At 35.6% G+C, this 22086-nt stretch overlaps 5 protein-coding genes across 5 annotated transcripts; 1 reads left to right on the plus strand and 4 right to left on the minus strand.

The window, feature by feature from the left end:
- Positions 1-746: 746 nt before the first annotated feature.
- Positions 747-1907, plus strand: LOC18027810. The gene is made up of 4 exons (XM_024148411.1): positions 747-878; positions 1197-1528; positions 1749-1815; positions 1887-1907. Exons 1-4 carry the CDS (start codon positions 747-749, stop codon positions 1905-1907), a joined length of 552 nt encoding a protein of 183 aa, XP_024004179.1.
- An 802-nt stretch (positions 1908-2709) lies between these two features.
- Positions 2710-9493, minus strand: LOC18027811 (insulin-degrading enzyme-like 1, peroxisomal). Its single transcript, XM_006411384.2, has 26 exons — positions 9258-9493; positions 9081-9156; positions 8885-8952; positions 8674-8765; positions 8505-8578; positions 8370-8413; positions 8145-8196; positions 7901-8023; positions 7697-7809; positions 7440-7602; positions 7074-7166; positions 6842-6927; positions 6651-6737; positions 6262-6365; positions 5880-5982; positions 5649-5744; positions 5371-5560; positions 4956-5017; positions 4739-4843; positions 4434-4635; positions 4094-4302; positions 3859-3983; positions 3731-3782; positions 3545-3631; positions 3332-3454; positions 2710-3158 (listed from the first exon to the last, which is right to left on the minus strand). Exons 1-26 carry the CDS (start codon positions 9393-9395, stop codon positions 2913-2915), a joined length of 2913 nt encoding a protein of 970 aa, XP_006411447.1. The 5' UTR covers positions 9396-9493; the 3' UTR covers positions 2710-2912.
- Positions 9494-10133: 640 nt separating this feature from the next.
- LOC18027812 lies at positions 10134-11521 on the minus strand. Its single transcript, XM_006411385.2, has 3 exons — positions 11382-11521; positions 10797-11294; positions 10134-10657 (listed from the first exon to the last, which is right to left on the minus strand). The coding sequence occupies exons 1-3, from the start codon at positions 11488-11490 to the stop codon at positions 10137-10139; spliced, it is 1128 nt and encodes a 375-aa protein (XP_006411448.1). The 5' UTR covers positions 11491-11521; the 3' UTR covers positions 10134-10136.
- Positions 11522-13126: 1605 nt separating this feature from the next.
- LOC18027813 lies at positions 13127-15070 on the minus strand. Its single transcript, XM_024148478.1, is given in 3 exon segments — positions 13127-13647; positions 14084-14596; positions 15004-15070. Coding segments are annotated over 2 exon segments (987 nt in total). The 5' UTR covers positions 14550-14596; positions 15004-15070.
- Positions 15071-18034: 2964 nt separating this feature from the next.
- On the minus strand, positions 18035-19657 carry LOC18027814. Its single transcript, XM_006411387.2, has 3 exons — positions 19564-19657; positions 18640-19137; positions 18035-18555 (listed from the first exon to the last, which is right to left on the minus strand). Exons 1-3 carry the CDS (start codon positions 19655-19657, stop codon positions 18035-18037), a joined length of 1113 nt encoding a protein of 370 aa, XP_006411450.1.
- Positions 19658-22086: the final 2429 nt, after the last annotated feature.

Genomic DNA, 22086 nt, shown 5'->3' on the forward strand with positions numbered 1-22086 from the left:
ACGATTAAATTTAGTAGAATTAAGAGGTCTAACTTATTTGTGAGGGAAGAACAAAACCAACTAAAAAAAATTCCGGTGTTTTACTTTGATCAGACAGCGTTGGGCTCATTGTATTTTGTTGTAATGGGCTCATAAGTAGTCCAAGCTTGAATGTAGAAGGGCCCATAACGAGGGAGATGTTATTTTATTTTTTGTCGACCAACGATTAAATTTAGTATAATTAAGAGGTCTAACTTATTTGTGAGGGAAGAACAAAACATACTAAAAAAAATTCCGGTGTTTTACTTTGATCAGACAGCGTTGGGCTCATTGTATTTTGTTGTAATGGGCTCATAAGTAGTCCAAGCTTGAATGTAGAAGGGCCCATAAAGAGGGAGATGTTATTTTACTCTGAGAAAGAGAGAGAGAACAGAGACAGAGAATTCAAAAATTAGAAAGGAGCTCTGATCATCGCGCCAGTAGAAGAAAGGCAGAGAAAACTTGGTTTCGAAGTTAAGATCGGAGATGTCTGAGTTTCCTTCTTCGATCGATAGTGAAGCGGCATCTTCTCTTCTCCTCCTTTCCTCTGGGCCGTTGGTCTTCTCTTCTTCAAGGTAGCGTAACGTTACGTATGTCTTTGGGTTTTGATTCCAAATTATGAAGCTCGAAGTCGAAATGCTTCTCTTCCTAATCTCTCTCTACTTTGCTGTTTCCGAAAAATCGCTTTGGATAGTGATAGATCTGGATCTGAGGGGAAATGTTTCTCGATGGGTGAAAGCTACGGTCAAGGAAGCTTGAGCTTGAGCTTCGTGACTACTGGAACGAGATCGTGCGATTCGTCTATCTCCAACAACGACTCGTCTCGGAAGAGATCTGAGGGTGACATCATGAATTTCAAGGTGCGATATCATCAATCTCGGTTTTGGAAGTTTTGTTTTGGATTTTGATTCGCTATATTATGGATTACTCTATGTTGAATTCGATTTTTGCGCTGATTTTTCCTTTTGTTAGCGGTATCAGTGGTTTGTTCATGATTTTCAAAATCTGGACTTATGTTAATTTTCCCAGAAACTGATCTTTCTGGAATTTGAATTTTTGTCTCGGGAACTTTTGAGTTTCGTCTTGAATATACTTGAACAGAGCTAATATCCGTTTAGATCCTTTATAGTATTTTGGGGATTTGATTCAATTTTTCCATGACTGAGAGTCCTTTGCAGATTGCCAAAAAACTTCGCACAAAAGTGATTTGGAGCTCAGCTGATTTGAAGCCGACAAAGAATCCAGAGTTTGATGCTCTCTCTAGCGACTCCAAAGAGGAATCGTGTTTGTCTACCGGTTCAAGTGAGATCTCAAGCACAGAAAGCAGAATCAAAATTACAAGTCATGAGAAGCCATACAGAGAATCAAAGAAGAAAGAAAGTCACAGGTCGAGTTCCGTTCGCCGTAGGGCAGTAAAGATCATGGAGTTTCTCTCCACCAGCTGCTCCTCTGAAGTTAAGATCCGTCAGGTGCTGGGAGATAGTGCAGATACTAGCAAAGCTCTCAGAATGTATATACACTCTGCCTCTCTCTCTCTCTCTCTCTCTCTCTCTCTGTGTCCTTAATTCTCCTTAGACTCTCACACACAAACATAACAGAGAGGCAAGACATTGTGACAGGACATTTAACATGATGAAGGTTCCATCAAACAAGCTTAGTTTTGGAATATAAGACATGGATGCACAAATTTTAAAGGTTTTTTGCATGATTGTTCATATATCCTGTTACAGGCTGTTGAAGATGGGTTATGTGAAGAGGTCTGGCGCAGGAGGAAAGCATGAGCCCTTTATTTACAAGGTACAAAGTCTTGATTTTCATCAAATGGATTTGTCATTTTTTCATAATATGCTTCTCTATCTTCTCTGTAGATTGATTGCATGACAAACTAAGCTGGTGCTTGATGCAGGTCAGACTTTATCCTCCTTCTCTCACCTTCTGTTTATATACGTTATGAGTTGGTTGTGATATAGCCATATAGGTTATTATACTGAAAACTATAACGATGAAGTTGTGATAGTAAATATATACAGTATATATATTGTTATAGTCTAGAACCAATGAAGTTCATTGAATGAACCAGAAAAACAATTTCAGCTAGTTACAAAGATTAAATATATATACATGCGTTCTTTCATAATCGTAAATGTCTCCAATGACCATACACGCACTGGCCACTAAAGTGCACTTGCCTCCGAGCAGCAAAACCTTCCCAAGCTAAATCTCAACCTCACTAAGTTATCATGCTTCAGAAATGTCAGCTTCTTCAACCCTTTTAAAAACTTAGATTCATCGGGATTTTGCAGCTCGATTTTGCTATGCATTTCATGGCTGCAACTGAACCAGCTCTAAAGATACCTATAGAAACCGAAGAAACATAACTCTTCCCCAACAAACCAACCCTTTTCCGCTAATCTCTGATTTATCGTCCAACACATCTTGAAAAAGAGCAAAGCTCGTTGTGTTTTGCACCATCCTCTGTTTCAGCTAATTTGTTCCTTTTTTATCAGCTGAAACAGAGGATGGTGCAACACACAACGAGCTTTGCTCTGTTTCAAGATGTGTTGGACGATAAATCAGAGAGTGTGAGGAAAAGCCAAGAAAGGATGGAGACGAGAAGGGTAAAACGCCAAGAAAGGCGGGAAACTGATGAATCAATCATTATAAAATTACTTTGTGTTCCGAATCTCTGGATTTTTCGACAAAGGCTACAATCTTATTAAGAATAATCAATGTTTTCTCGAATTTGGTATCATCAAATCGCTAGATGATTGAAACTCTGTTTTCTAGCCATTGATGCCAAATTTAGGTTCAACCGATATTGATTCTTCTTACAGCCAGAAGGGATAAAAGAAAAAAAAAAAATAGTATTTGTATGATGAAATGAGGTACAGCCCTCACAGTTTGGGTTGTCCACATCCCCTGAACGAGCCGTGAAGAGGCTGGGACTTTCTGAAACCAACAATATCTTCGATTTCAACAGATGGTGATGGGACTTCTTCTTTGTCACTCGCCATTTCTTTCAAATGCTGGCTCCCGTATACTCTTATGCTCAACGATTTCTTCTTTGCTGCTCCAACCTTTATGTACTCGTCGAAGAAATCTATCAACTCTTGCTTCTGAAGCTGCCTCAGTGCATCAACCTGTCCACAAAGAAACCCCGTTTCTCTCATCAATTAATTGCTCCCATACTAACTTGAAGTAATTCTACAAGTGATTCAACCTATTCGAGCAAGTATCATCTATGCATGGGTGGTTGATTCAAGAGCCGGTTTTCTTAGTTTAGAAGATAGGAGGAAGGTGTATATGTATGTACCTCAGCCTCTTTGCGGTTGAATTTCAGTGTTCCACTTTGAATCTCTCGCCAGTAAAACCGGGATTCCTCCTTCAAGTTCTTGTGTTTTTCAAGCTTCATGTCTATCAAAGCTGTCACATTGCTCTTGAGGAAGAGTAACTCATGTCAGCTAATGAACATATTGCATAGCAAGATTACTTGAGATATATAAACTAACTGGTTCACCCATCTCACCTTGAATTCTTCATCACTCATCTCGCCAAGTTTACTCTCCAAGTTCTTCAGTAATGACTCCACTCTCGAATCAATATGTCCAGGACCCTGTTAAAACCAATATATACCCGAGGCAGTTACAGACAAGAGAATTAAGGGTTATTAAAGAAATTTCCAACAGACTAAAGCGGCAGGATGGTTTGGTACCTTCACTGATGACTGGATAATGAACTGTACACCATATATGCCGGAATCGTTCCTACGTTGCAGAGAAAAGCGTGATTAGATAGATTTCAGGGGGTGTATTAGGAAATGGGAGAAAGATTCAAATATACCTCTGAGCAAGTGCAGTGATGTAACCAAGTTGCTCGACCGTTCTAAGCTGGTGAAAGGTGGCTTGCTTTGCAACAAGACCGAATAGTTGAAGTTTAATATTCATAGCAAAGTCATCTCTATGAACCTGTTCGTAGCAAACAAAATTTCATTTAGCCACAACAGTATAGTCTCAGGAGATATGTTCTAAGCTAACAAAAAACAATAACTAAACTCTAAACCTGAACAAGGGAGTACCTGAACATAGTGCACTAGAGCAGAATTTTCATCACTGGGGTTTGAGCCATCTTGGTGGTAGAAATACTTCATTCCTTCTTCGAGCTTTACAACTCTATTAGTCAGGTGCTGTGATGGGAACAAAGGTCGGCAAATCGGCTTTGTTTCATTAAATAGAATTTCTTCAACATGCTTGACCATTGACTCAGCTTCGTTATTCTCCACATTACCTGAAATGAACAATAGATATGTTTGAACACCAAGTCAACTTCCGATCGAAGAAGAAGAAAAACACGACACAGAATCCATCAAAACCACGAAAGAATACCATGGAAAAAAAAAAAAAACGTAATCTCAATACCTGCTATATAACACTCAATAAATGTCCTTGATAACAACATTGGGACAAACTTAGCTACATCTTCAGCTTCCAAATGAGAAAGGACATCTAGTTCCTCTGTCCACGGCCAGGTCTGATCTTGTAATATGAGTGAGCAGTAATACATTGCTTGGTGATATGGCTGACGGAATTTGTAATTTTGATACTCCTTTGTGACAGTTTCCTAGTAAAGAATACGGAAAAATAATTACGCAGATACAATAACCCTGGTACAGAGAACATCGTCCAACTGGTAACTTAAGTTATAAAGAGAGACGAAGCCTCACCTTGATAACAGAAAACCTGTCAGGTTTAACTTCAAACTTTGCTATCTTTTCAATAACAGTTTCCAGCAAGATCCTCAATTTGTGATTGTAACCAAGAAGGGTCAACTGGGAGAAACAGAACAGTCAGTCAGAGATAAATATTACAAAAAAAAAAAAAGGCATAGCGCAAAGGACGAGCAAATGCGTGTGGTATAAATGAGGTAAATACAAAACTCACCTCGAAACCATTGTCCGAAAGGCTCACTCCATAGTAAAGACCAGCGACTTGTGCATAATAAGCTAGAACATAGAAAAGGCAGAGTAAGTGGGCAAATCTCACGATATAAAACCCACGTAGAAAGCTAGTTTTTTTTACTCTTCTTTTTTATTCATCAATCCCCTTCTTTTACTTATATATTCCAATTTTTCATTTGTCTTCGTGACATACAACAAAGCTAAAAGCTACAAGAAGTGCCCAATCAGAAGCTTAGTTCCATTTGGCATACAGTTCCATATTGCGTGAGATAGGACAAATTTGCCAATTTCAGAAGCTTAGTTCCATTTGGCATACAGTTCTCTCGAATAACTCCGCAAGAAAAATCCTCTAGTGGAAAGAAAATTATCGAGGGTTGTACCGAGTAAGTAGATCTTACCATATTCATTTAGATAGTCCATCAATAACCGCGTAAAAATATCCGTAAGAACAGCTGCGTCAGGAGAGCTGACTGCAAGTGGGCAGTTGAAATCCATCTTAAAATATGCCTTTGGTTTCGAGAACATCGTATCTGGCTTGTACCACAATCTTGAGAAAGGCGAGTTTCTCAACAAAACTGGGACAGTCTCCTGTTCAACAACTTGATCACATAAGAAGACTGCTTTATAAATTTAAGATACAAAAAGAAACTTGTAACTTGTGTGGTGAAATTTGAACCTTGTCCTTGGCATCTTTTAATGAGAAATCTGTAGGAATGAAGACATTATGCGCTGGTAAATGCAGGTTTACATCAGGGGCAGACTGCACCCACTCCTGTAATTATTTTACATAAATCCGAAAGATTAAGAAGGCAAAAGCAATAGTTCAAATAATATTTGAAATGGAGGAGATAGGTACGTCGGAAATAAATGAATCATTTGAATAAGTATTAACATATGAAATGCGAACCTGAATGGTGGAGCTGGTTATCTTCTCAAGAGAATAGGCAGTGTTATACCATGGCTCCGTCTTGTCAGTTTGTCCTTCAAATTTCTGTGATTCCCAAAAGATTCTACAAAAGCAATGGCATTAATAAAGATTCGTCGACAAGAGTTCGTCTTAATGAATTCCAAAGCTTTAACAACATGTAAACTATAATAGCATGACAGGGGATGGACAAAGTAACTGCAAAAATGTAACGGATATATCGAATAAATTAGCGATCATATGCCTGTCTTCCACAGATATTTTAAGAGTAAATGAAACAAATGTAGAATTAGCTTATGGATCAGGTGACCCGTGATTTCATCATCAATTTAGTGTATAATAGGGTTAAAGATCACACACTTACCGAACATTACTAGGAGAAAGCTCATCTACAGCTTTTTGTACAGTGGCTGAATTAAATGTAGAAGGCAGTGATAATCCAACGAGCCAATCCTTGGTCGGAAATATCTGAAGCGTAATTGAAGAGGATACAGAATATTAAAACAAAAAAAAAAGGATATATATTATATATTAGCCATGAACTTGGGTTTGTGCTTTCAGGATATAGATTACCAAACTTCCGTTTCAGTACATAACTTATGTAATAGTTGATGACATGTTAACAGAGCTAAGCATGTATTCTTATTTTTGTTCATTGTTAAGGATACAAGAACTCAAGCATATTCAGCAGTCATATGTATAGGCCACATTAAGAAAGCTTACGAAAAAGCTAAAGAGCAAAATAATATTTACCTGCATGTTTGATGCAATATCCACTATATAGGACATTGGTGGTATTTTGTCTTGATAATGAAATTTGGTCTCACAAATAGCTGAGAGCTTCAACAACAAAAAGAGATGTATCAAACTCTAGACGGAGACTGAATCATTAGGAAATACTTGCACGATCAAAGTCAAAAAAAAAAAAATCAGTATAGCCATACCTCATCAAAAATCCACTGGCAAACACCAGTCTGTTGTAATAGCTGAATGTATCTGAACAGCAACCCTATAATATCTTGAATATGCTCTGTAAACCCACAAAGGTGGAAAACCAGGAATTTGTCATGTACATACTAAATATCAAACACACCCATACTCTCTATTCAACACAAGAAAGAAGAAGACTCTTGTGAACTTTCCTAGAATTGAAAGAGATACAGTAGAAAAACCCACCATGACCAGCATCAGTAAGGTCAATCGAAACCTTGAAGAAAGAATAATCTAGAGTCCAATCTCCTTCACCAGCCGAGAGTCCCGTTGCCCAACCTGCAAGCAATAAGAAGAATTAAGCAATACCTCTAAATGTACGAATTCAGCATTTGTATTACAAAGAGCAAATCAGCAACACGTCCTACCCAAGAGTTTTGTATACTCAAAGACGCCCATTTTCTATAATGATTCCCTAAAATGAAATCCCCCCCTATTATCTATTTCAGAAATTAGTTGAGGCCCCCTGCATTTTTTTTTTTGTGCAGCTTATACTCCATGCCAAGATACTAGAACAAAAAAAATTATTAGTATGCCACAAAGAAAGCTTACCCAAGGTTTTCAAGGCATGAAACAAACTTCCTTCGCCTTCATGTCCAATTAGATGGCCAAGGTACTGGCTTGGTGCTTCTTCATAATGATGAATGCTTGGAGTTACAGGCCATGAAACACCGAGCTTGTGTCCTTGCTTTATAGGAACAGCTTTCACAAGAATCTAAAACCGAAATAAAACAACAGCACCTCAGAAATTAGCATATATTTTGTTCATGTAAAATAAAAATTCTAAATTTGTGGAAAGGAACAAACACCTGCAAATGGTCTGGAGTACATGGCTGTCCAGGAAATCTAGGGATAACTTTGTTGGTGTTTTGGATTTCCTGGAACATCCCTTCCACAAGATCTTGAATTTTGTCTAGGCTTTCTGAACCCAGAGCAAAAGTATTAGAATTGTTGTTACCTATTTTAATAGAAATAAGGGAATTTTGAATTTTCGTGTTAGCAACAAAACATACCCTTCCCATATACAACCAGGTGCATGATGTTGGCGGAATAATGTTCTTCATAGAACTTAATAAGCTCACTCGTTGTATCCACTCCTTTCGCTTGGGGTCGCACATGAAGTGTATCCATGTTTCCTAAGCAGCAGAAATCTCACTTTTTAGCATGAGAAAAGGATTGGAATCACAACTGACTATTCATATGCATCATAATATATATTCCATGAAAATATGTGAAAAAAAAAGTTAGATTATAGACCTGTGCTAAATTTGTGAAACGGATGGTCTTCTTTGCTTAGATGCTTCTGTAACTGTTATCAAAGAAAATGACAGAAAGAAATAGAAGTTAAAATGTTTTGGGATGTTAGTTATATCATTTAATTAATGAATTGCTCAAATGCATCCTTCAACATAGATAGTACCATCTAAATGGGTCGGAACAAATAAAAGGAACTCAAAATTGTTCTTTAAACCAGAGCTATACCTGTCGCATTCGCCAACCATCAGAGAGTAAGTTTTTCTGATTCTCTGGATAAAGAAAACTCGTTATAATCTGTTAAGTTCACGGACTACAGCAAGAAACGAAAATAAAACATAAGGAAAAAAAAAAAAAGCGAACCTGAGTCAACAGCCTTTATCTCCCTCATGGTGGCATCAGCTGACATTAGTGGTTTGATAAAGAACTGAGCAAATCTGATAAATACACTCGCATAAGAAACTTACAAAAGCAAGATGGTAAGAGAATAGAGAAGATTAATCAGCAAGCGAGAATAAATAAAAAAATGTACCTGTCCAAAGCCTCATTGAAACAGTCAGCATTAACATCAAAATGGTAATTTGTCTCTTCAGAGGATGTATATGCATTTGTGCTGCCTCCATGCTACACCAAGAAAATTTCATATTTCTCAGAAATTTATAACGTGTGGAATTAACAGAAGACTCAGACTCGAGAACAAAGTCTCGAGTTTTAGTTTCGGAGAGTATAAGGATATATATTACCTCTGTGATGTACTTGGAGTAACTATCTTCCTCTGGGTATTTTGCACTTGCATAAAATAGCATATGCTCTAACAACAAAAACAACAACAAAAACAAAATCATTCCATTGCAAATAATAACTATTGAGCACACGAATTAAAGATGGTACACATTTCAAAATTACAAAAAGAAAAAAACTTTGAAAAATTCGACGTACCAAGGAAGTGAGCTAAGCCTTCTAATCCTTGTGGATCAGAGAAGGATCCGACACTAACGCTCATTGAAGCAGCACACTTTAGAAGAAACAGAAAAAATCAAACTTTGTTGAATTAGTAAAAGGAATCAAAATTAAAGGTAAATCAATATCAGGATTGAAATATTATCGATCTCACACCTTGTCGGTATCGGGATCGCTGATCAAGAGGACTTGGAGAGAGTTCTTGAGGACAATCCTCCGATATTCTCTGTTGTCCGTACGTGGCTTCAGTATCTCGACACCGTCCACCGTCGAGTTCAATTTCTCGACAGCCATCTTCGTTCGATTACGATTTAGGATAGTTTCGTCTTCGGTGGGTCTTCTTTGCTCTTATGTACATATAATCGGCGTCTTTTTTCTTCGTTTTCTTTTACTTAGCTCCTTGGAGAAGACAGAAGAGATATACAGAGGAGGAGCAGAGAGGAATTATCCGCTGTGCTCAAGTCTACGTCTCAAAATTAAACAACGGCATACGTTTTGCCACGTCATCCAAATCCAACAGTGTAGCACAAACTCAAGTCATACAAAATTCATACGTAATTGGTTTTTGTAGAACTTTTTTTTTGTAGAACTTTTTTTTTGTTGAACAATGATGTTTTTGTAAAACTTTCTTCTTCTTTTTTTTTTTTGGGTTTAAGAAAGTCTTTGTAAAACACTTAACTTCTTACTGTTTTTATATCAGACTTCAGTTCGAATCGGTCACAATTTTTTAAGCAACTACATTCATAAAATTATGGGATATAGATCAAGACAAACAATTGTGTGATTTGGTATCTCGTAAATTTTGAGTAAGAAAATATCTACATAAAGAATTATTACTTTGGATCACAATATATATATCACATACATTTATACATCAGAACTCTCCACTCCGAATTTTTTTTTTTTGGTAATATAGATCGATAACAATGCATCACATCACAATATCACATTCATTTTGATACAGTTTTACAGAGATCGCATTTCTTATTGTAACATTTAGTCTGAATACAAGAATTATATGAACCACCAAATCCCTTAATGGGTCGGAATTACAATAACACTATCAAGAACAGGCCCACAAAGATGACCAAAATCATGAAGCTTGGTATGATAAAACCCACTGTAAAAAGTTAACCTGGTGCGATCCGAATCGGCCACAAATCTAAAACGCCCCGTTTTAGTGTCTCCCTTACCTTCTGACACGAAAGTAAGCTTAAACGGCTCTTTCCCGGCAAACGCCTCCACCATCATAGAACCGTGGCAGCCATTTTGCGCATCTCCCACCGTGAACGAGAGCATGTATGCTTTTCCGGCGACGGTACGTATGATCTGAGCGATTGCACTTTCTCTTCCGGCGACTAGCTCCACGGCGGCGAGTCCATCGGGAACTTTGAAATGGCGACTGTCGATATATTTCACCGGTTTTAGCGACTCGATGATCCAACCACGAAGCGGTGAGATCAAATCTTGAATCTTCGCCGGAATCAAGATTCCGGTCGAGAAGTTAGCGAATACATGTGGGCCAATCTCGAATCCGCCGTTTTTCACCAAGTTTCCTAATATAAATAGACAGATTAAAAACACAGGGTAAACATAAACACAAAGCTAAAATACAAGGATCAAAGTGCAAAACCGAACTCCACATAAAAATAAACCGGATCTGAACCGGTCCTGCACTGATTCAGGAGCAATTACCTCCGTTATAACGGACGGGAAGAATCTCTTTGATAGCGACAGCATCAACGAGGGGACCACAAGTGTGGTCCTCTTGAACACCAGGGTTATGGAAAGTGACTCTAACCACATCGGACGTTGCCATGAAAGCCCAAGCGTAAGTGTCGCCACCGTCTGAGCTAAAGACGGTCTGGATCGGAAGCTCGTTGGCCTGACCGGGTACGGAGACTTTGATGTTCTCGTCCTGAGCGCAACTCCTCGTGGCTCCAAACGTTAGAGAGTAGACCAAACCACGCTTCACTTGCACGTCCTGAGAGATGGAAGCTAAGTTTCCTATCCTAACCGCATGGACCCCACGTGGGACCGGGAAGTAGAACCCTCCGGGCTGTGGCCCACCGGAAACTAACTCCACGTGGCCGGAGATTTGCCAGTGAGGGAGAGAGTTTGTGCCGATTATTTGTCGACCTTTCATGTTCGATTTGAGAGGGGTTTGCTCAAAGTTGCCATTTGGGAGTAGCCCTGTTAGATATAAACCATAGTATTACATTTTAGATTTATCAGATTAGTTAATGAATAAGAAAAATGGTTTGTTTTCTTATTTCTTACCATCGAGATGAGGAGTTCGACGTGGACGACGTGGTCGGAGGCTGTGAGAGCCATGGCAGAGAGAGAGGATGAGGAGGAGGACAAAGCAAAGAGAGTGATAGAGAGACATTTTTAAGTTAAGACAAGTCTTGTTAATTAGTACGCCTATATCAATGAGGTCCATGTAGCTGTATATATAGGGGTAGTTAGTACTTAGTAACACATGAAATATTAGAACTTAGAAGGAAGCATCATATATATTTTTTGGAAATATTAGAACTTAGAAGGAAGCATTAATATAATGTACAATAAAACTGTTTGTTTAAAGAGTAAATAATTAATAGTTTTAGCTTTTATGTAGACGTATAATAGAGTAGATGCGAAAGGGAAACTCGGACCACGTTGAAAGACCGCACCTTACGAGCCGCATTGTGTGACTCATTGTCTGTCATGTTAATTCGGTTGCATAAGACTAGTTTTCTTCAATTTTTAATTAATTGCATAATCTCAGTATTTTGTGTTCATTAAGATATATGGCGCTGAAAATTATGAGACGAACTTTCCAAGCACGAATCTCTGACACGTCGAATATTTCTACGATTTGATTAGTAATAGTACGTACGTAGCTCATCACCAGCGATATTGAGGTGATCATGTAATTATAAAAACAAAATCAAAAATAATAAAAGTCCAATCGTTTATTCAACGTGTTTGATGAATGGTGAGCTTTCTTTCGTTTTATTGCAGTTAAAATAAATGAAAACTTTGATTTTACAAATGTGAAAGAACAAAAAGCCATTTGGTTATTTACTTTAATTAATTCCATCCAATTTATCTACATTAGCTAGATAAACCTAAATGGTAGCAATTTTGTTGTTGTTTAATTCACGACCTATGATCGAATCTTAACCCGAAATACTGAAATGCCAAATAAACGAGAAAATGCAATTTAAAATTTAAACAATGAGTCCTAGGGGCAAAAAATATTATATTGCTCATTATTAAATGCACCATGATTTACTTAACTATTTAACGAACTTTAAATTATCGGAATCTGGTTAATTATATATATATATATAAATATATATATATATATATATATTGAATCATACGTTAGCAAATCATAGTCAACTTTTTGGTTCTTTTCTCTGCAGTCGACGTAGTAAAGTGTTGTGTTTAATAAAGCTTCACGTTTAGCTTATAATATAAAAAAAGTTTAACTCTTTTTTTATCGGCAAAAAAGCTTAACGTTTAAACAAAGAAAATTATGGGCGAGATTTACAATTAAATGCGCGCATGTGTGTACACAAGGGATATGAAAGGGAGCTCCAGAAGTCCACATTTGGTCTCTGCTTTGATTTAATCATCGCCATGATTTGCTCTTTAAGTCAAATTTGCGTCCACAGACTAAAAAAAAAAAATTATTTAATCTTAATTGTGGTTTTGAATTTTTTTTTTATTTCTTTTCATTCCTTTGATGAAAACGCCTTTTTACTAAGTAAAATATCTAATCAGGAGATCCACAGATTTGAAATATTGTTCAGTGAGTGTATTTGAATATCTTTTGTTTGTCAAAATAAATTTTTGGAGGTAATATGACACATTAAACGTAAATATGTATCTTAATTCTTAAAACTATATAGAAAACATAGTTGAAATCCAACCATTCGACTTTGTAAAATGTTTGAATAACGTTGCTTACAGATATATAATAATCTATTTATTAACGCGTATCCCAAAATTCCTGATCATATTTCCAATAGATATTAACGGGTCATAACAACTCTAACATTGTCGAGCACAGGTCCACAAATTTGTCCAAAATCATGGGGCTTAGTATGATAAAACCCACTGTTAAAACTAATCTTCGTGCGGTTCGAAACGGCGCAAAATGTGAAACGTCCCGCTTTGAACGTTTTTTTTGCATTAGATTCGAACTGAAGCTTAAACGCCGATCTTCCCGCAAACGCTTCCACCATCATCGATCCATGGCAGCCGTTGTGTGCGTCTCCAACAACGAACGAGAGGATGTAGTGTTTACCGGCGATGGTACGGATGATTTGAGCTATGGCGCTTTCTCTCCCGGCAATGATCTCGATTGCGGCGAGTCCTGAAGGGACATTGAAATGACCATTATCAATGTATTTAACCGGTTTAAGAGACTCGACGATCCATCCCGGTACCGGTGAGATCAGATCTTGTATCTTCGTCGGGATCAAGACCCCAGTAGAGAGGTTCTTGAATACATGTGGACCGATCTCGAATCCGCCGTTTTTTACAAGGTTTCCTAATTTATTACATTGAAAATATAGAAAATAAGTTTTAAGAATGAAACATCAAACAGTTTAGAAGATAAGGGACCAAATTGTAAAAATGAAATCTGGAAGAAATTTACGTGGGAATATTTTGGTTAAAGTGATGATCGTACATCCTATTATCCTAATTTAAACATCAAAACACATAGTTGATCTAAAAAAAAAAATTCTAAAACCCATTTAAACCCGGGTTGATATAGATAAGAATTCCTAAAAAAAAAAACTGCTTTTTGATAAAAACATATCCTAACTATATGTAATAAAATTATCCTAAACCATGGTAGATTAGATTATGGTTATGCATTCGCCACTATTCTTCTAAGATGAGAAATGCGGAATAACAAAAATGAAAATCTAACCAACCAAAGTTCGGATTGATAACATGGACACAGGTAAACCGAAATTGACCCGGTTATTAGTTATTTCTGTTATACCGGAGGGGAAGAATTTCCTTGATGGCAACAACGTCAACGAGAGGACCACAAGAAGGATCCTCTTGAACACCAAGATTATGAAATGTGATCTTAACCAAATCAGACGTTGCATTGAAAGCCCAAGCGTACGTATCTCCACCGTTAGTACTAAACAGCGTCTGGACCGGCAGCTCATTGGTCTGACCAGGCACGGAGACTCGTATGTTCTCGTTCTGAGGACAAGTACACGTGACCTCAAACGTTAGAGAATAGACCAAGCCATGCTTCACTCTTACATGCTGAGATATTGAGGCTAAGTTTCTTAGCCTAGCCGCGTGGACTCCACGTGGCACCGTAAAATAGAAACCTCCCGGCTGTAGACCGCTGGAGACTAACTCCACGTGGCCGGAGATTTCCCAATGAGGAAGAGAGTATTTTCCGATTATTTGCTTCTTTCTCATGTTTGATTTGTCAGGAACTTGCTCAAAATTTCCATTTGGAAGCAGCCCTGCATGAACATGGAAAGCCAAATCCCCACTTTATCCAATGTTAAAACTTTAACATATGAATCTATTTGGTATAGTTGGCTTATTACACCAAATTTCTGCCGTTTAGTTAAAAATGTTGGATGTAATCTAATCGTTTGTATTATAGTATTGCAAAAACCCCGTAATGTTGAGTCATAGACAGTAAATAATAAATAAATTGAAAGAACACACTGGCCATTTGAAACGCCAAATAATTTTCTTTACTGAAATAACTTTTAACGCTATATGTATTGGGTTTACAACACTTTAATTTCAAAATGACCAAACTGTTTTTTCTCTGATATCATTATTTTTAAAAAATAATGATATAATACCTGAATACCATAAATAACATCGACAGTTACATGAAGATTAAAAATGGTCTTACCATCAAGATGAGGACTTCGTCGTGCAGGTAAGCTATGAGAACCATGGCAAATGGAAAAAAGGAAAGCCAAGCAAAAGAGAGAGCTAAAGACATCGTGAGATTTTATGCGAAGTGAACCAACAGAACAAATCTATCAGTTGTTATTTATAACAAAGTATAGTTAAAAGTTAATTATACAATGGTGGTGATATGTGCACACTTCCTCAGCTATATGTAGCCGACCAACGTATTAATATTTTTTTTAGAAAAAAAAAACATCAGGTATTAATATTTTTTCGTAGTTTTCTCGGGATTATTCGAAAGTCAAAAGAAAACGTTATGGTAGAAATATCTTAATATTTTCATATAAAAATATCTCTGTATTAATTTTTTAAATAAAATTCAACCCGGACTGCACCGGACAGTTCGACCGATTAAACCGCAATCCGGCAAAATTTCCGATTTGATTTTTGTTGAAAACCCGAAATGCTATTAAACCGCTTAAATCCAGAAAAGCCTGTTTAAACCCGGTGAACCGACAAAAACCCGACCCGGATGGATTTCTGATTTGGAAAAAAATAATAGTTTTATAACTTTGTTTATGAATATATATGATATTTTTGAAAAAAATATATATATAGTTTTGAAAAACAAAATTAGAACAAGATGCAGAGCACTTAGAGTAACAGAAGATGAAGAAAACGAGGCGGTAGCAAAATAAAAAAATATTGCTAGAACTTTCTACATTATTTTTAGATTTTATGAGATAATTAATATACTTTTATTTTAATGTTTTTAGTAGTAATAACGGTTTGTTTTTCTATATTTTATTGAATGGTTTGTTACTTTCTCACTATTATACAATTGTAAGTTTTATAATATCAAATTTTTTAGTAAAAAATTAACTGTTTAAAAAATAAAATAAATAGAAAGAAAAATAATATATAATAAAATATATAATTATAAATGTTCAAAAATATAGTTAATATGATCACTATATTTAGTGTATATTTTATTTAAATTTTATTGAAAAAAAATTAATACAGAAAAAGATATATGATAATTAATGCGATTTAGTGACAAAACTTTTTAGCAAAATTTGTATTTTTTACACAACATAAAAATATAACAAAAGTGATATTATTTATTAAAAAACATAACAAATATATATACTTATTTGATCCGCGAAGCCTCTATCAATATACATGAAGATCTAAATATCGAGTGTTGGTTATGATTATGAACATACAAGAAAATGAATGTAGTACTTAACAAAAAAAAATGACTGTGCTTAAGAATCGAGATCACGAAGGTCATAAAGCACAAATTAAATATGATTAACCAATGACAATAAGTCCCTGTAATTTCTGTAATTTGAAGATCTCAAGCAAATTATAGACAACTCTGCGGTTCTTTAGGGATAAATGGATTATCATAATTATATATTGCAACTAGTTATATCATTAATTGCATCTGTATGTAAAAAAATTATATACGATGGGAGCATCCTACTCCAAGTATGCTCTGTGTCGGTTCATCGATCGGCGTGAATTGTTCTCCGAGTCAAAAAACTGGGAACCCAAATATGATTAAAAAAAAAAAAAAACCTTGTAAGAAAAATAAATGTTTCCAAAGCGCCTAGATTCTTACATTTAATTTAATACTTAGACAATCTTGACAACATAAATATATATGATTTCACACATAATCACACATGTATATGTGATCCTCTGTCCTTTAAAGTAAGATGTATACCTTGAAAATGATACTTAATTCCGCACAAACAAATTGAAGGTATACTACTACTAGTTTTCTTCAGTTTTCAATTACATAATCATATTGCAAGGTCTCGTTACCTCGCTTAATTCAGGGAGTTCTCCTCTGGAACTTAGAGGAATATACTCCAGGATATTTTCTGTCTTTGCAGATCCTTTGACTCTATCTCCTTTTCTTTTACTCCTCGGAGTTGGAATGTTGATGCTGATGCTATCGCCAAGTCAGCTTTAGCATCTGTGAACAATGCCTCTTTCTAGGGGATGAATCGCTATAAAATCATTGTTAAAAAAAAAGGCAAAATGAAAGCCATTTGATTATTTACATTAATTAGTTCCATCCAGTTTACCTGCATTAGCTAGATAGATAAACCTAAATGGTAGCAATTCTGTTGTTGTTGTTCTATTCACGAGATCGAATCTTAACCGAAACCGAAAGACTGAAATGCCAAATAAACGAGAAAATGCAATTGAAACAATGAGTCCTAGGGGCAAAAAAATAAATATCATATTGATTATTAAATGCACCATAATTTACTTAACTAGTTAACGAAATTTAAACTATCAAAGTCTGGTTAATTGTTTTTGTTATTTATAAGAATATATATATATATAGATATACACAACTATATATATATATATATAAAAAAATTGAGTCATACGTTAGCAAATCATAGTCAACTTTTTGGTTCTTTCATTTCTCTGCAATCGACGTAGTAATGTGTTCTATTTAATAAAGCTTAACGTTTAACTTATAATATAAAGAAGCTTAACGTTTTTTTTTGTCGGCAAAAAAGCTATAACGTTTAAACAAAGAAATGGTGGGCGACATTTACAATTAAATGCGCGCATGTGTGTAGACAAGGGATATGAAAGGGAGCTCCAGAAGTCCATATTTGGTCTCCGCTCTGATTTGCTCGATCTTTACGTCAAATTTGCATCCACAAACTTAAAAAAGGAAAAATACTTATTGATTTAATCTTTTTGTTCTATCTTTTTTTTTCTTTCTTTTCATTCCTTTGATCAATACGCCTTTTTACTTTGTAAAATATCTAATCAGAAGATCCACAGATTTGAAATCTTGTTCAGTTTGTGTATTTGCTATCTTTTGTTTGTCTAAATCAAATGTTGAAGATTGGATAACAAATGAAAAAAAAAAATTATCTTAAAAGTACTTTACAGAAATATAGTTGACCACTCGACTTTGTAAATGTTTTAATAACGTTTTACAGATATAATATAATTTATGTATTTATTAACGGGTATTCAAATAGATATAATTAACGGGTCATAACAACCCTAACATTGTCGAGCACAGGTCCACAAAGATGTCCAAAATCATGGAGCTTAGTATGATAAAACCCACTGTAGAAAGTAATCCTCGTGCGGTTCGAATCGGCTCGAAATCTGAAACGTCCCACTTTAACCGCTCCTTTTCCATTAGATTCAAACCTAAGCTTAAACGTCGATCTTCCCGCAAACGCTTCCACCATCATCGATCCATGGCAGCCGTTGTGTGCGTCTCCAACAACGAACGAGAGAATGTAGTATTTACCGGCGACGGTACGGATGATTTGAGCTATGGCGCTTTCTCTCCCGGCAATGATCTCAATTGCGGCGTGTCCTGAGGGGACATTGAAATGACCATTATCAATGTATTTAACCGGTTTAAGAGACTCGACGATCCATCCCGGTAACGGTGAGATCAGATCTTGTATCTTCGCTGGAATCAAGATTCCAGTAGAGAAGTTCTTGAATACGTGTGGACCAACCTCGAACCCGCCATTTTTCACAATGTTTCCTAATTTATTACACAAAAAATGAAAATCAAACCAAAAATTTGGATGGAGAAAGGTAAACCGGAATTGACCCGGTTATTAATTACCTCTGTTATACCGGAGGGGGAGAATTTCCTTGATGGCAACAGCGTCAACGAGAGGACCACAAGAAGGATCCTCTTGAACACCAGGATTATGGAAAGTGATCTTAACTAAATCAGACGTTGCCTTGAAAGCCCAAGCGTAAGTATCTCCACCGTTAGTACTAAACAGCGTCTGGATCGGGAGCTCATTGGTCTGACCAGGCACGGAGACTCGTATGTTCTCGTCCTGAGCACAAGTCCTCGTGACCCCAAACGTTAGAGAATAGATCAAGCCACGCTTTACTCTTACATATTGAGATATTGAGGCTAAGTTTCCTAGCCTAGCTGCATGGACTCCACGTGGCACTGCAAAATAGAAACCTCCCGGTTGTGGACCGCCGGAGACTAACTCCACGTGGCCGGAGATTTCCCAATGAGGAAGAGAATATTTTCCAATTATTTGCCTCTTTCTCATGTTTGATTTGTTTGGAACTTGCTCAAAGTTTCCATTTGGAAGCAGCCCTGCATGAACATGGAAAGCAAATCCCCATTTTATCCAATGTGAAAACTTTAACATATGAATCTATTTGGTATTGGCATATATAGTGGCTTATTACACCAAATTTCTGCCGTTTAGTTAAAAATGTTGAATATAGTCTAATCGTTTGTATTATAGTATTGCAAAAACCCCGGTAATGTTGAGTCATAGACAGTAAAATATATATAAGTATAAATTGAAAGAACACATTGGCTATTTGAAACGCCAAATAATTTTCTTTACTGATTACAATACTTCAATATCAAAATGGCCAAACTGATTTTTCTCTGATATCATTATTTTTATCGTAATTTTCTTTGATAGGATGATATCATTTACTACTTAACATTATAATAACATATAAAACATATACAACATCGACAGTTACATGAAGATTAGAATGGTCTTACCATCAAGATGAGGACTTCGTCGTGCAGGTAAGCTATGAGAACCATGGCAAATGGAAAAAAGGAAAGCCAAGCAAAGAGAGAGAGCTAAAGACATCGTGAGATTTTATGCGAAGTGAATCAACAGAACTAATCTATCAATTGTTATTTATTTATAACAAAGCATAGTTAAGAGATTAATTATACAATGGTGGTGATATGTGCAGAGTCCCTACAGCTATATATAGCCGACCTACGTATTAATAATTTTTCGTAGTTTTCTCGGAAATTTTCGAGAGTCAAAAGAAAAGTGATGGTAGAAATATCTTAATATTTTCATATAAAAAAATACTATCTCAGTATTAATACGGCGATTTACCGTACGTACTAATATGAAAGTGATAACGAAGATAAGTAGGAGCACGTTGAATATCCCCACGAAATGAGCCGCAATGTTTGTGGTGTGGCCGTACTCTGTCCATCATGTTATTCATCGCACTACTCGGAATTTTTTTTTAAATCAAAATTTGAAATTCGATTAATTATACTACCATGTTAAATCATTTTCTTAATTTCATTTATCATGTAAGTTTAATGATTATGTGGTCTTAAGGTAATAATTATTCTATTGTTTTAGGTAATATGCGGTTACTCTATGATCATATTATTTAGAATTAGGTATAATGTCTTTGTATAAAACCCTCCCTATAAAATAATTTGTTGAACTGTACGTAAATTTGGTTACAAAGAAATATAGAGCGAAGCCTCTATCAAGATGCATGAAGATCTAAATATCGAATGTTGGCTATACTTGCTCATATGAACATACAAGAAAATGAATGTAGTACTTAACAACAACAAAATGACTATAGGTAAGAATCGAGATCACAAAGGACCCTTCTGAATAAACTGTAAAACACAAACTAAATATGATTAACCAATGATAATAAGTCCCTGTAATTTGTGTAATTTGAATGTCAAGCAAATTATAGACAACTTTCCGGTTGTTTGGATATAATTGGATTATTATAATTATATATAGCAACTAGTTATATCATTAATTGCATCTGTATGTATAAAATTATATACGATGGGAGCATCCAACTCCAAGTATGGTCTGTGTCGGTTCATCGGCGTGAATTGCTCTCCGAGTCAAAAATTGGAAACCCAAATATGTTTCTAAAAAAACCCTGTTACAACAAAAAAATGATTCCAAAGCGCCTAGATTCTTTCATTTAATTTAGTATTAGTCAATCTTGACAACATATGTATACACCCATAATTACACATGTATATGTGATCCTTTGTCCTTTTAAGTACAATGTATATCATGTTACTTAATTCCGCATAAACAAAATAAACCAAAAAGGACCTTTCTCGAGTATAGATAGTTTGTATTTTGAAGAGTATAAAAAAGAAGAAGAAGAAAACTTTATGAAGGCATTTTTTATTTATGTATACACATGTAACCATATCTATAACTGCAATCCGACACACAATAAACATTACTCAAACGCTACTAGTTCAATAAATTAATTTAAAAAAAAAACAGAGATGTCGTTCCCTTTTAATGATGGTAGATTTAATTTTAGTCTAATATTATCTTTGGAGAAAAATAGTTTACGTTTTGTAAACCACTGTAACTATTGTCAAATATTTGGTGCCAAAATTAGGGAAAGTAACTAGTAAGAGCGGAATAAATAATAGCTTATTATTTGGTAACAAAAGAAAATCATAACATATACAACATATATCAACTAGAGTAAGATAAAGAAAGCCTAAAAAACATTTTAATTAAATAATTGTGTCCCATACAGAAATCAAAATTTTGTTGTCCCATTTCCGTCTCGTTGTGATTCACTGATTCCAAATATGTGTTGAATTAGCTCCATATATACTTATGAAACCGTCCCGGATTTGAGAATGAAACCGGCGACGGGGAGAGACTTTTGTGCCCATCTCCACATAAAATAGTTGACTTTTGTATATAAAAAGCTCTTTGACTTTTTAGAATTCACATGATTGGATCCACACATTAACATTTGACTTCCATATTAATAAATGTCATAAGATGGAATCGTTTAAGACATGAACATGGGAAGACAGCTGAAAGTTGACACAAACAAAATGAAAATTTTGACAAAAAAAAAAAGGTTAGAAAAACTCCAGCTGCTTGGTGTCACAGCAAAAGTCATAGATGTTTATAAGTTTAGCATAAATAGAAATTGATTCGACCTCCATCGTATAGTACAGATTCAATCGAAATGAATCACTTGAAGAACCATCTCTAAGTCTCATTTCCCCACCCCAAATCAGTCCACAAACTATATAATTTGAAATTTACTAATTGGTCTTGCTATACAATTCCAAAGTTAAGTTACCTTTTTCACGAATTTCTTAACCAATGAAAAACATACCTCTTAGAAACATAACTTAAATCGGTATAATTAGCGATCAGTGAATCAAAAATTCTTTTAAAACAAAAAAGTAAACTAAGTTTAGAAGAATGTAACTAACAGTATATATAAAATCAGGGTAATCACTATA

The sequence above is a fragment of the Eutrema salsugineum genome, unplaced genomic scaffold (assembly GCF_000478725.1).
Source record: "Eutrema salsugineum unplaced genomic scaffold, Eutsalg1_0 scaffold_10, whole genome shotgun sequence".
Classification (NCBI taxonomy): Eukaryota; Viridiplantae; Streptophyta; class Magnoliopsida; order Brassicales; family Brassicaceae; genus Eutrema; species Eutrema salsugineum.